The sequence below is a fragment of the Andrographis paniculata genome, unplaced genomic scaffold, assembly GCF_009805555.1.
Source record: "Andrographis paniculata isolate CXL003 unplaced genomic scaffold, ASM980555v1 Contig49END, whole genome shotgun sequence".
NCBI classification, from domain to species: Eukaryota; Viridiplantae; Streptophyta; class Magnoliopsida; order Lamiales; family Acanthaceae; genus Andrographis; species Andrographis paniculata.
In genome coordinates this window covers 756,089-770,594 of record NW_026137583.1, presented here as the reverse complement: position 1 = coordinate 770,594, position 14,506 = coordinate 756,089, and the positions used below count along the sequence as shown (strand labels likewise).

General features: G+C 35.4%; 1 protein-coding gene across 3 annotated transcripts; it reads left to right on the top strand.

Annotated features, from left to right (window-relative positions):
- Window positions 1-1,257: 1,257 nt before the first annotated feature.
- Window positions 1,258-6,833, top strand: LOC127252904 (uncharacterized). Of its 3 annotated transcripts, XM_051277290.1 has the most exons (5): window positions 1,258-1,422; window positions 1,522-1,581; window positions 1,674-2,394; window positions 4,445-5,886; window positions 6,401-6,833. In XM_051277290.1, the coding sequence occupies exons 3-5, from the start codon at window positions 1,761-1,763 to the stop codon at window positions 6,470-6,472; spliced, it is 2,148 nt and encodes a 715-aa protein (XP_051133247.1). In that variant the 5' UTR covers window positions 1,258-1,422; window positions 1,522-1,581; window positions 1,674-1,760; the 3' UTR covers window positions 6,473-6,833. The 3 variants fall into 3 exon arrangements, with proteins under 3 accessions (XP_051133247.1, XP_051133248.1, XP_051133246.1); XM_051277291.1 differs by having other exon boundaries at window positions 1,522-2,394; XM_051277289.1 differs by having other exon boundaries at window positions 1,276-1,581.
- Window positions 6,834-14,506: the final 7,673 nt, after the last annotated feature.

The following is a 14,506-nucleotide window of genomic DNA, read 5'->3' as shown; positions in this document are numbered from 1 at the left end:
GCCCACTAATTCCTCCTTTATTGACACGTGTCTTTAATCGTCTCGCCAAACGCTTCCAACAGTTCCAGAACTCAACTTGCCCGACCGACCATTCCAAAGACTAACTGGTCGCTAGACCAAACGACTCCTTGGTCGCCCCATCAAACGACCACTCTCTGGTCTTTCCAGACGATTCAATGATCGCCCCAACCAAGCAACTGAACTACTATTCACTCAATGGAGGGAAAACCCTCTATTCGTCCCGACGACAACACCACATCATTTGACGGCCCTTCCAACAGTACAACCGGCTACGTTCCCGTAGGTAACAGCGACCTATCCGCAATGAAGAATGAGACGGACGATACGAGGTCGGACAAGAGACCAGATGGTGGTCGCTTGGTGGGGCGGCCAAGGATTTGTTTGGTTTAGCGATCAGTTAGTCTCTGGATTGGTCGGTTGGGTTATGCGGTTGGCGAGACGGTTACCGTAACCGACCAAACGACGTTTCAAAATGTTTCGTTGTGGGCGGTTGACGGCGGTTGCTGGCGACAGTTCCGAAACATCTCTTCTGAGGAATATTTAAGAATTGGGGTCAGCAACTGGCAAAGTATCTTCAATCATCTTCAAACGACAACAAAGTCAGTGATTTGGGAATCATCATTTAATTTTCAGTCCGTAGCATTTATTTTCCAGTTTATTTATGTACTGTATAATATTTAGAGTTTCCTAATCTCAGCACTAATTATATCAAATTCGAAGATAATTTTCTATTTTCGGATTTTACTTTTTATTGTTGAAAAAATACATCAACAGTAAATTACTCACATATTATTACTATAGTATCTTTTAATTTTTATATAAATTAGAAATATATAACTATGTATACAATTAATTTATATCTAAATACAAAAACAAAGTAAATCAAAATAATATTACTTTTTGTCCGACTCCTGTGTCTCATTTATTTTTTGGGTGTTTGATATTTGAATATTAATTATCATAATACAAATTAAAAAAATACAAATATAAAAATATTTTTAATATAAATATAATGATACAAAAAATAAATACAATCCTTAAGACAAACCAAGACAATATTTTATATTTTCATTTAAAAATAAAATTTTATTATTTTTTAATCTATTATAAAATTGAATATAACTTTTATTGATTGGAACAAAGAAAATACTACTATTATTTAGAGCATGAAAAAGGATATATAACACTGACTAAATTAAATTAAAGAGCGTGGGCCAAGGCAGCATTCATTAGAAATGTTGGATCAAATCGGTAAACAGTTGAGATTGCTGACGACTAAGCTGGCAGGGAGAACAGCTGAGCTGGGAGGGAGGGATAAGAAACCCCACCGCTCACCGGGGAGGAGAAGACTACTATTCCACTATTCTACTTTTCATCCATTTCCAATAATACTCCCCCGTGGTAATGATTTTCTAAGTTTCAACTCCCAATTGGGTTTCGAGTTGATCATTTCAGGCGCAACGATTTTTCATAAACTTTCGTATATTAATTTGGTATCAGATCTGAAGTGAGTCCAGTCCAGGTGTATTCTTCCCCTCTCACCCAGCAGTTTTCTTGCCGGTAATGTTTTTAGCTTTATAGTTATCCTTTAAGACTTGTCTTTCTAGATTATATCCTCCTGGGATTCGTGAAATTTCCACTTTTTGACTCAGGAGAAAGTTCCCTTTTGATGGACGGGTTTTAATTTCTTGCGAAACCTTCTGAAAGTGCGATTCTCTGATTGATAATTCCAATGAGAAATGGCGTGCGAAGCCGTACAAACGTGGAGCCTGATCGGCATAGCCGCTGCATTTCTTGATCTTGCAATAGCATACTCGTTGCTGTGTGCATCAGCGCTAGCTTTCTTCGCATCCAAGTTTCTGAGCTTCTTTGGAATGTCCTTTCCATGCCTTTGTGATGGAGTCTTTGCCAACATCTGGAGCAGGAGTTTCTGCTTGAATAGTCTCTTATTTAAATTCCCAAGTGAAATAGTATCGCATGTCTTTATATCAGTTAAGGAGAATTTCCCCTTTCAAGATTCCATTACAAGAAAGTGCAATCATAGTACTCTTGGTGAATTGTGTGTGACTGAGGTTCTTGAAGTGGATGGTGAGGCATCTTGTAGTTCTCTATCCGATGCAAGGAAGCCAGTTCAAGGGATTAGGATTAGGGAGTTAAGCGCTAGGACTGAGAAATATGATCTAAAGGGGAAGGGGGTTGTTGGTCATAGACCAAGAAGTCGCTTGCGGCAGCGACGAAAATGGGGTGGTGGTATTGGAACCTGCTATCCTCCGGTATATGAAGTGGCAGGAGCCGGGGAGCCATATTCTCATTCTACGGAAAATGGATTGGTTGGAGGGATCTCATTGATGGGTGATAATGATAACTTTGAAGGTGAGTTTTTAATGATCTTTGAAGTCTTGGTTTTTTTCTTGTCTGGCTGTGTATAACTAAGCTGATTGGTTTCCGGGCTTGTGCTGCCGTTTAAGTTGTCGAAGCTAATGACATTGATAAATGCATATATGTCACATGGTGCGGGAATGAAATTAAACGCCTTCATCATTTCTTTTGAGATTGTTATAAAACAACTGAACTTTATTTTCTGAAGGACTTTATATGCTGTATGTATTTGGGCTTCAAATTTAGTTAGATTATTTATCTTTTATTTGCATTTGAAAGTTTTATTTGAACTAAACTGTTGAAAGAAGAAAACTAAATCGTCTGTTCCTACTGCTCTCTTTTTCCTCATGTGTTTGACAGCAATTAATCTGAAAACTAATCTAAGAAATCCTTCATAGCGCCTTGTCGTAGCATTCCTCTAATCATGGTTCTATTTGATCTTGATAATCCAAATGAATGAAGAGAGAATTAGAAATCTAGAAAATGTAGGCTGGTTTTCATTTATTAGATTCTCCTGTAATTAATTATTTTTCCAAGCACATATCAGTGCATACTAGTGTAGGTGAACAAATATATAATCAATGAAATTACAATATGTATGAACTGAAATTGTTTTCAATTTTGGATGTATAATTTAAGGTGTGTTTTTTGTGCAGTTAAATAAAAGGCTGTACATGGTTGTAAAAAATATTTGCATTCATATTGGGATTTGATGTATCTTTGTAAAAGATTACGTTGATCATGAATAATTTTTAAGATGCAACTGTAAATTTTTAAGATACACTAATTTTGAGTTGCTAGATATTTGAGGAAATTATTGTTGGCCAGTTGTTGCATATTAGGTGTGAAGGTGTTCTTTAATGGATGACTTTTGGGGCTGTAAAATATTAGCCTCATTCTAGATAATTATTAGGTTATGTACTTAATCAAGATGTTTTTGTATAGTAACATTCGATTATGCTAAAAATATATATCTTGGATTACTGATGTTTTGGTACATATAATCAACTTGGCATCTGGTACAGGGTAGAATGTGTAAATGCATTTACGATATTCCATTTTTATGAAGGATAGCGAAGACGCCACCAAACCCAGTGGCGTCTTAGGCATTATTTCTCTATCAATAACCGTTGCATTACTTGTTATGCATAATATCTTCTGTAATGAAAAATACTGGGCATCACATGCTTGCCACAAGATGAGATGTGAGACCATACAGTTCTTGTGGTAGGGCTGTGTGTTCTTGTAAGAAATATCTTCAGAAGTTGAAATTTATGCATGCTTGAACTTATTTCTATAATAATTGATAATTTGGAAAACATTTGAAAGGATTGATTTGACTGCTCATATGAACAACATGCACTTTTCTCTTCAGGGGATTACTACTAACAATTTTAAGTTAAATGCACTTCTCTAAAGTAGTTTTAGGATTGGTGACCATGAGTGAGATCAAAGTATGTCCATGTTAATTTGTAGCCCAATCTATGACTGCAACGATGGCGAAGTTGGAATGTTAAAGATTGTACGGAATCTTGCCCGCGACTACGGCCAGTGGTTGGGTTAAGCTGTCAGCTGCCTAACAGACCAAAACTTTGTGGGGCTAGTTAGCGATTGAGATGCAATAAGGACGTTGCATTCTTGAAGTAAACGTTGCATTCTTGAAGTAAAATAAAATTGTTGAATGAGGATTAAAAAGACTAATTGTCTCACAAGGTGCATCTTTCTTTTTGAAAAGTTCACCACTAACAACTCCAAATATAAATGTATCTCTGAAATAGTTTAAAGCGGGGTGAACCTAGGCAAGTTGTCCTTGAGTAGGACAAAGCACGTAGAAAAAAGCCATGGTTATATTTGGAGCTAGTCTGCAATCACACAATATATCCGGTTTCACTGCAGTGAAGCCAGCATGTTACAGTTAGTTGGAACATTGTTCAACTATAAATTCAGTTTTATTTTGCCGAATGTTTTTTGATGTAATGGTTATATTGTTTGGGATTATCATGCAGCTATGTGCTGATGCCATTTAGGTTTGTATTTAATATAGGTGATGATAAAGCTTCTTCAACACTGGGATTAACGAAAGCAATAGCCGATATCTTCACTAACCCAAAAACACCATCTAGTGATCAACTACAAAATGATCAACAAGAAGTTCAAACGTTGAGTGGAGGGGAGAAAAATGTAATAAGATTGTTAGAAGGACGACTTGAAGAAGAACGCATTGCCCGTGCCGCGCTTTATGTTGAGCTTGAAAAGGAGAGAAACGCTGCTGCTACCGCTGCAGATGAGGCCATGGCTATGATTCTGCGTCTGCAAGAGGAGAAGGCAGCCATTGAAATGGAAGCTCGGCAATATCAGAGGATATTAGAAGAGAAATCTGTGTATGATGCTGAAGAAATGACTATTCTTAAAGAAATCCTCATTCGAAGGGAGAAGGAGAACCACTTTCTGGAAAAGGAAGTCGAGGCATATAAGCACATGGTTTCCGCAGGAGGTGAACAAAATACACGAGATTTTGAGGCATGTGATGATCAGGCTCTGATTCCTCGTCAATTCATTGGATTCACTGAGAAGAGTATAGCGGTGGAAAAAAGGTTGTCAGATAGCAATGTTTCTATTGAGAAACCAACTACTAAGCTATCCTCTGTCAATGAAAGTTCCCTTTTCAAGAAACAAAGAGACTCAGATGAGCAATCATTTTGGATGTCTGTTTGTAATGGTTCAGGGAACATGGATCTTCAGGAGAAGCAGATTATATCCGTAGGTAACAACTTGCCCTTGTCGGTGAAAGCAGCCTCTTTTGGAGGGAAGGAACTTGATCAAAATCAGGATTTTGACGCAGGGCATAAACTGGCTGAGAAGGTAATTGTAAGCTGCCATAGAACTGAGGCAGATAATGGGCTTGGTTGTACGAGTTCAATGCAGGAGGCAGAAGAAGGCACTGGGTTCAATAATTCGAGTGATTCAACCTTAGACAAAGACTTTTGGGTCCATGATGTTCACATTGATGGAGTCAACCTTAATGCAGATGCAAGTAATCTGCTTTTAGTCGAAGATTTCTCAGGAGTTAACGAGAGAAATTCTGCCACAGTTGAAGAGGCTGGGGCGACGGGGATTGAATCGATTGACGTAGTTGATTTTCCAAGTTCCAGTGGTGTGAGAAAAACCAATTCAGAAATAACTTGTGCAGTTCCATTGGTTGGTCCAAAGGACCCATCTTTACCCCTTGAAATGCGTCAAGGTTATGCAGCTCCGGTGGAACGAGAAATGGTGAAGATAAAGAGTGAAGTTGGATGGCTTCATGAAAGACTGAAGCTTGTTCAGGAAGGTAGAGATAAACTTAGCCTCTCGGGGGAGAATAAAGAAAGGGAAAGCTTAGAGTTGATGCTTTTGGAGGATATTGCACACCAGGTTGAGGAGATCCGGCACATAACTGAGACTGGGAAAGCTGCAAGACAAGTTTCTTTGCCCCTCCTGAGCGCTAAGGTACCACGATAGTTAAGCTTTTGCCAAGTTGCAGTAATACCTAAGTAAATAGTATCTTCTCTGTGATGTATAACTAGTTTGTGTTGATTCCTTAATAATAAAATCAGTTGATGAACGATTTGTATAACCGAAAAAATAGAAGGCTGCCTTTGTTTTAGTGATGCCATTTGTGAATGGATATATCACACAAGGTGAGATGCTTATCGGCAATGTCTAATTTCAAAAGCAATTTCTTTGACATGGCAATGCCATGAGGACTGAGGAAATGGCTTAGAAAGTGTTTTTTTTCTTTTTTTTGGTTGGGGTCAGGCATTAGAGAATCTTCTTAATTCCCAAATTATTTCACCAATTTTGTTGTAGATGTAAATGTGATATATTTCATTGAGCCTCAATGGGGGATTTACAATACAATGCTGTGATACTTTGCTTTCCTCTGCCATCTGAATACGATATTGTTCAGATGCTTAATTAACAGTAGAAGGCTTGATAATTCTAACAGTAATTTTTCCATTAGGCTGCCTCGAAGAAAAGGAGGAGCAGAAGTGTGTCGTCAGGATTCCAGATAAGTTCCGAAGATACACCATAATTGCTTGAGGGACAAATATTGCTCTATGGTTGAAGTAAAAGTGATATGGCATTTATAATCTTTTTCATTTCCAGGGTAATACCCAATCTAAAATTATAGAGTATGGTTGGATCAGACTGTGCATCGGAAGTTAGAAAATAACTGCATTACAGCCTGAATGAAGCAGCACCAGCAGGTAAGTAAAGGGCGTTTCAGTGTAATGTTTATTGTTTGTTTGCTGTAGTGTAGTGTAGTGTAGAGAACAGACTCAGAGCTGCAGCCTCAACTTTGTATATATGTTTGTCTGTCGGTCTACGAAGTTAAATTAGAATAAATATCCCCATAAATAAATGTTGTTTTTCTTTGATCATCGATCCCGCAATTCAATTGCCATATATATAAATCTTTTGTTGTTCTGTTTGGTAAGAATCCATTTGTATTGACTAGCATTATATTTCCATTGGAGTTAGCATTAGCCTTAGCATTAGAATGATTGCAGAGTCTTTCCAGTTTTTTACTGTTTCATGGTACAATTGATGACTGCAGACAAGGAGCCAACAAGCTGGGTTTGAACTCAGGTTCGTTAAGGTTTGAGCTTTGCTTGTGTTCGATAAATGAGAGTTATGAGTTAGAAAAATATTATTTAAGATTAGATAGTCAATTATACAAACCCTTCAGCTCATGATACGAGCTAAAAATGTTTGGTTTGGATTTAATATAGGTTGTGTTTTGTTCGCGAATTTCCTCTGATTTATATGGTAGAATACTGCGAATTTTGGGGTTTAAAAATCCTACTTCAAACTCTCCTCTCCTAATTCCTTTCACCCTACACATGCACAAATGTCTTGTCAGACAGAGTTGTCTTGAGGAATTAGATATAAAATAATTGAAATAGTTTCTTCAATTTAAAAATGTTAATTTCTTTTTTATTATTTTTCTATAAAATAAATCTGTTTCTACAGTATTAATAAAATATTTATTTTTAAATTATAAAATACAATTTAATATTAACCCATCAAATCAATATTTATATTTAACTTTTAAACTAATTTAATAATATTAAATATTCTATTATCTCAAAATATCACATTAAAATTTCAATTTAATCAATAAAATAATAATAATTTTCAATATAATCATTACAAAATTGAAAACTCCAAACAAAAATACTTGCAAAATCCTAAAAAATCCAAATTCAAAATCCAAACTTCCAAACAAATACACCCTAATATTAGTCAATAATTTTTTTGAGTTTGTATAATAGATTAACAGTACTTTGAAGTGATTTTTATGAATAATATACTCTTCAATTCCATTTGGGTTCGACACGAGAGTTAACAAATACAAATAATAATATTGTATTGAAATAGGATATACAATAGATAGTAAAATATTAAAATATCTTTAAGAGTACGTTGGTATAAAAAGTAACGATATTTATGTAATAATACTGAAAAAATAGGGTAGTTTTACAGTAATAATAGTCATTAATGGAAATGAGATCAACAGACGAAAATGAAAAAAATAGAACTATTGTTTTGAGATAAAGAGAATATATGTTTCTTTTGAAAAATGGACTTCGATGGCCGATTGAGTTGGGCAGTCAGAAAGTCTCAACAATGGGTTTCTTGGCCTACTCAAAAGAGCATCCAAGTTCGATCTCGCATCGATAATTGGAGATGTACGAAAGAAATAAAATTACAGGAATTTAAGGTAAGAATAATGCTGAAAATTAAGCATTTGAATTGTTGGATAACTTTTAATTGTCTAAAATTATGGAGAGAAATTCCATTAAATTTCTTCAACAATCTTATAATCTTCTCCAACAAGTTAACTACTCCTTACCTAATTTCTTGAGCCTCAATTCCGATGGGTTTGATGGATATCACTTTTGAACTCGCTGTTGAGGCCGTAATCCTTAACTCGTGGGTTGCAATATGTTAGGTCTTTTTTTGACGTGTTGGACTGGCGTTGATATCGCTGGACTTCTACTTTAATGCATGTGGGTTTCATTGGACCTCGCTCAACACGGTTGACCTTCCTTGACACGGTCGTTCGGTATTGCTGGACTTTGTCATATAACACATCATCGATAGAAACGTTGCGAGGTAAGGGTAACAATATATTTTTTAGAACCGTGCACAAAAGTTATTATTGGAAACCAAAAACTAAAAATAAAATAAAACCTTGAGGTCATCGTGTTAAATATTTTCTTTTGTTCGTGTTCACTCAGTCTGTTAAACAATTTTTCGTTTTTCATTTAAAATTTAAATTTAATAAATAAATAAAATTATTAATTTGATTTTAAAATAATATAAAAATTAGAATTAAGTAAAATATTATGAAATTAATACGATTGATGAAAGGACGATGTCCTACAGTAATCAATGAAAAAGAGATGACCAATTTAGTGGTCTGCAATATGCATGTTCGGTTGAGAGAGTCACTCACTGCTCACGGTGTGGAAGATTTGACAAGTCTCGCATCCAAGGCAGGGAGGTTAGGATCCCTTTTTAGAGAAAATGATCACGACTTCCGTCAAGGGGGAAGTGCTGAAGAAATGATAGTGCAAGATCGACCAACGTGCAGGCCACCACCAGTCCGCGATAAATGGAGGTCGGGTCTAACGTAGCCTTGGACGATGGAGGTCGGATCCAAGGCTGACGTAGCCTCGGATGTTGGCCTGCGAACTCTTAAACATCACAAGTGACGTTTAGGAGTCTTGCGGAGGAGGCATATTGTTGAGCACAAAAAATAATAATAATAATTAATAATGGCAGTAGGATTCTGGATGGGTCTGAATATAAGCCAAACGGCCCAGAGGTCGGTTGAAAGAGGAAGTCGGGCGAAGAAGGAGATCAGATGGTACGCAGTTGGATAAACAGGTCAGTTGGTTTGCAGTCTGACCAAAGGAAGTTGGTCGGTTGGTCTGCAGCCCGACCAAATTAAGTTGGTTGGTTGGCCCATGGACGGGCCAAGGTAAGACGGTATGGTAGCAGAGTCAAAAGGAAGTCGGTTGGACCAGCCGTCCATCTAAGGAGATAAGGCGACTAGAGGATGTTGTTTCGCCGTCGGTTGATCCACGGTTGGTTGGTTCTCAGTCGGCTGATCTGCGGTCGGCTGGTTCTCAGTCGGTTAAATACGTCGGATGGTCCAAAGTCGGTTGAGCAGGTCGGGCGGTCCGCAGTCAGTTGAGTCGGACGACACAGAGGTTGGTTGATATGGAGGTCGGTTGATACGGCGTTCGGACCAAGTGAGGTCGGGCGAAAAAGAATGAGATGGACGATATGTGGTCGGACAAGAGACCGAATGATGGTCGCTTGATGAGGCGGCCAAGGAATCGTTTGATCTAGCGACCAGTTAGTCTCTGGATTGGTCATGTGGCACATAGGTCAGGCGAAATGAAGTCGGGCAAGAAGGGACATGGCAGTGGATATGCAGGTCGGACGAAAGGCATTTTTGGGACGGTTCAAGTCGTGAGAGGCAGTTCTGGGGCAGTTGGAGGAAGTTGCAACCGGCGAATGAGGTCGGACCTGGTCGGGTCAAGCTTAAAGGTCGAGCGTAATAAGGTCGGACACGGAGGTAAGACGGTATAAGGTCGGGACTGAAGGTCGGGTGCGGTAAGGTCGGACAATGAGGTCGGACCTGGTCGATCCAAGCTTAAAGGTCGGGCGCAACAGGCCGAATTCGAAAGTCGGGTATGGTAAGGTCTGAAGATGATGTAGGATAAGGTCGGACATAACGAGGTCGGGCAGTGAAGTAGCTAATGTGCAGGTCGGGTGAGAGAGCAGTTTCTGATAATGGAGGGAAGTTTTAACTGGTGAACGGTTTTTGAAGATTTGACTTGGTGAGTCGGTTGACACACGTGTCAACAGAAGAGAACTTTTGGGACGGTTGACAACAGTTATTGTAACCGACCAGCGGTTCGAACCGTTTCTTTCAAAGGTTTTAAATAGGTCTGTTCTTGACCTAAGAAACCATCTTCAATCGACATCAAATTCAAGAGAATTGCTTTTGGGGATCACCACTTTATTTTCCAGTTCTGTATTTTTATTTTTCCTATTTTATTTATGTATTTTACCGTATTTAAAGATTCCTAATCTCAGGCACTAACTATATCTAATTCGAAGATAATTTTCTATTTTCGAATTTTACTTTTTATTGTTGAAAAAATAATTCAACAGGTATATATATTAGGAAGGAGTTATACTTATAAAGATGTAATGAATAAAGAAGTGACGGTGATCACACTCGAGACATTTCAGTGAGGATTCGGTGGGTATGTTAGTACTTGACCGTAAGGATTAAAAATGGATAACCGGATTCACAACTTAAAATATTATTTGCTAGCAAAGTCATTGTTACTTGGCATCAATGTGATCTTTTGTACATCACCTATGTTTCTTGAATTTTTATTTAACTAGTTCATTGTTTATTATCTGTGTTTTGTCTCTCTTTAGTATAAGCTGAATTTTTCTTTCAAGATTGATAAGGTTACCATCACTATCATTGCTGCTTTGGTACGGACCACCGAGACACCATCTGTCTCATTTAATTATATCACGTTCTTTTTAGCATGGTTATTAAAAAAATATATATTAAAAAATTAATTATTTTGAGTTTCTTAAATATGATAGTTGTAATATGATGATATATTTTATTTATTTAATATTTTATGAATAAATTAAAATAGATATAAATAAATTTATTGCAAATATTTTTAATAAATTATTGGTGTAAGTATTTGAAACAATATTAAAAATTGAAAAAATTAAATTTATATTTAAATTATGTGTAATAAATTATTATTTTAATTTTTTAAAATATAAATTAAAGATTTTTGTATGTGGTTAGATTTTTCCCAAAATTTTAACTATTCATAAATTTTTCCTCTTGACAATAAGTTAAACTTCTATTTTTTATTTTTATATTATAAAAATATTTATATATCCAGAACATCAATATCCAATACTTATTCAAATTAAAAAATTACTAATCAAAATTTCAATTTAAAATTCAAATCCAAATTTTCAATCAAACACGCGGTTAGTATTATATATTGTTTAAAATGTTAAAGTTATTTTGATTTTTATTTTTAAAAAATAAGTTCGGTCCGGCTCCACTTGAGTTGCATTTTCAGATCATACTCATTTTTATTTATTCTAATTAAAATTTTATTAAAAATAGGGGTGGTTTAGTATGACATACCAAAAATTTCGAGTCATATCATATACCATTCCGAAACTTTCGGTATCTTAAGAAACATACTAATATCGTAACGAAAAATCAGCATAGTAAAAATTCGGTAACAAATTATACATTGTACCGTACTGATAATTTGGTATAGCGAAAGTATCGGTATATATATTTCATACTGAAATATCAAAACTAAAAATAATTTTATAGTTAAGGAAAAAATAAAAAAATAATAATTTTTGTATCAATATACCTGGTTATGCATATACATTGATATATAGAATAACATAAAATCAACACAATATATTAGATATTATCATTGTATACCGAAATAATTTTGGCATTTCAATATATATATATATATCAATAATGTCAAACTATATATTGATACAATATCAAAAAAGTTTGGTACAATATCTTACCGTACTGAAATTTTTAGCATACTAAAAGTTTGGAATTTGTAGTATTTTTTTTAGTATAATAGGTGCAATATTTCGACAATCGATATTTCTTTCTATCTCTAATTAAAAATAAATTGTTGAAATAATTATGGATGAAAATTTTGGATACGTTCACCTAGCAAAAACTTTCAATTTGTTTCACAATTAATATTATAAAAGTACAATATAATACACATTTATATAATATATAATAGAGATTTTCCACACTCATAAAAATTAACAATTCAATACAAAAAATTATTTTTAAATTTACCAACATATTTTCACATACCTAACATAAAAATACTTCAAATTAAAAATACAAACAAATACACCATTGATCGAAGAATTTTGGGAGACTTAAAAATATCTTTAAGATACAAAAAATGATAAATGTATCAAATGAAAATAGTGTCGTAGTAACTCAAGAAACTTCGTTAAAAATAAAAAATCTCTTTAACCGGTAAGTATCCAGGTTGAACTCAGGGAATATTCGAATATCTTATATTTAATTAGAAAAAGTGCAATGAGTTAATGCAATCGAAAGAACTGAAAAGATAAATTGTAGAAATTAAATCTAACTAAAAAACGATAAAATATGCGTATCTCGAAAAGGATGGAGCGATGCGTTTGTGTGTGAAATTTGCATTCCTTAATGGCTAGATTTTCATGGATGAAATGAGCGGGATAACAATGGTGTGATAGTGAAATATATATGTATAATTTCGGGGCATTTTGGAGGAAGGAGTGTGATCGCATTTGCTCATTTAAGCTCGATTCTTGACTCGATTAGTACTTGGCCTTAGGGAATTTACAACGAGGTTTTAGCAACACCCCGCGAAAAATATTATCTGAAAGAAAAGCCGTGTCATTGGACATTTCTGTGACCCGATAGGCAAGCACCTATGCTCAATTAATTATTCTTCCAACCGTCTCGCTAGTGGCTCTACCTATCTGATACTTCTCTTTAATAGGGCATAAATTCAGAACAGCAACTAAGTAGGTCGACAAGGTTCCCGAGTACTTAGTCGCTACAAACCGCCTAATCTCTGTTAATGAATATGACGTGATCATAGGCATGGATAGTTAACTCTTCTGTTGCCTTTCCACAACCTTGTCGAAATCTAGATTGAAAATTCAAATCGAACATGAAATTTTTGGGTGAAGATGAGGTGGAGAAGTATGATAGGAATATTATTAGCTAAAATAATATGCTGAAATTAAAAGAAAATGAGGAGAAAATCAGTTTGCTCACGACACTAAACTGAAAATATCGTATTATTAAAATAGATAAAAATATGAAGGAGAAGAAATGAAAAAAATAAAGTGTATGGAATGATAGGTAGTAAGTATGGTTATATGTATATATAATAGAAGAGAAAGAAAATTGAAACAAAGCAGCAACAGCCGAGGCAAAAAAGAGGCCCCTGCCAAGCGATTTTTTTTTAATTCCGCGTAGCCGTAGCTTCGCTCACCTCCATGCATGGCCTTCCGCTCACTATTTTCCGTATAGGCCTGCTTGTGTTCCGCGTAGCCTCCGCTCAAAGTTTTCGCACAGCCGTCGCTTGTTTTCGGTGTAGCTGTCGCTTGCTTTCCGCGCCAGCCGTCGCTCAAATTCCGCGTGGCCGTCGCTTGTTTTCCGCGCCGACGTTGATCGTTGACTCTTGCACCGGTGGCTATTTTTTACTCCCGAAGTCATTTTCGTTTTTTAGGCTAATTTTGGGTTCAGAAACCCCTTTTCAAGCATTATTTCACCTGCATAAATAATAAATATTAATTGTTACTCTATTAAATTTGTTAGTTTTTACCTTTTATAAAAAAAATGGTATAATTGAATGGAACAACAACAAAAAAAAGTTGGTGTAGTATTATGGGACAGAGGAAGTATGCATAATATGGAAGACAATAATGGGGGGGGGGAGAAAGAAGAAAGAAAATGAATATATATATATATATGTATATATATGGCAATTACAACTATCACCGACTAACTGATAATTAGTTTCATTCTTCAAAGATTATAGAATACATTACATTAATTACAAATAAATAAATAAATCATTAAGATTTGGTTGTGTTGTTGCCAGTAGAAAGGGCAATAAATGGTTGAATTGCGGTGTGTACATGCGGAATTACGTAAGGACAAGAGGGGCGTCACTACCCCTAACATACTTTTCAATATATTTGATTATCTATTTTTCAAAAGAAAAAAACTACATATTGTTATACACACGTTGCATACACGAAGGCACAATATAGTCATTTATATACTTTTAGTTTCCTTCCTATTGAGATTTTCTTGTGTATAAATATATGCTTGAATTAAATGAAATAAACATACTTCATCCATTTTATGCATTAATCAATCTTTCTCTACTATTTACTGTCTTATTTTTCTAATAGATGTATTGTGCACATT

Coding starts and splice junctions, on each gene's coding strand:
- LOC127252904 (XM_051277290.1), top strand. CDS start 1,761: ATGGCGTGCGAAGCCGTACAAACGTGGAGCCTGATCGGCATAGCCGCT. Junction 2,395..4,444: donor TGATAATGATAACTTTGAAG/GTGAGTTTTTAA, acceptor TATTTAATATAG/GTGATGATAAAGCTTCTTCA. Junction 5,887..6,400: donor TGCCCCTCCTGAGCGCTAAG/GTACCACGATAG, acceptor TTTTTCCATTAG/GCTGCCTCGAAGAAAAGGAG.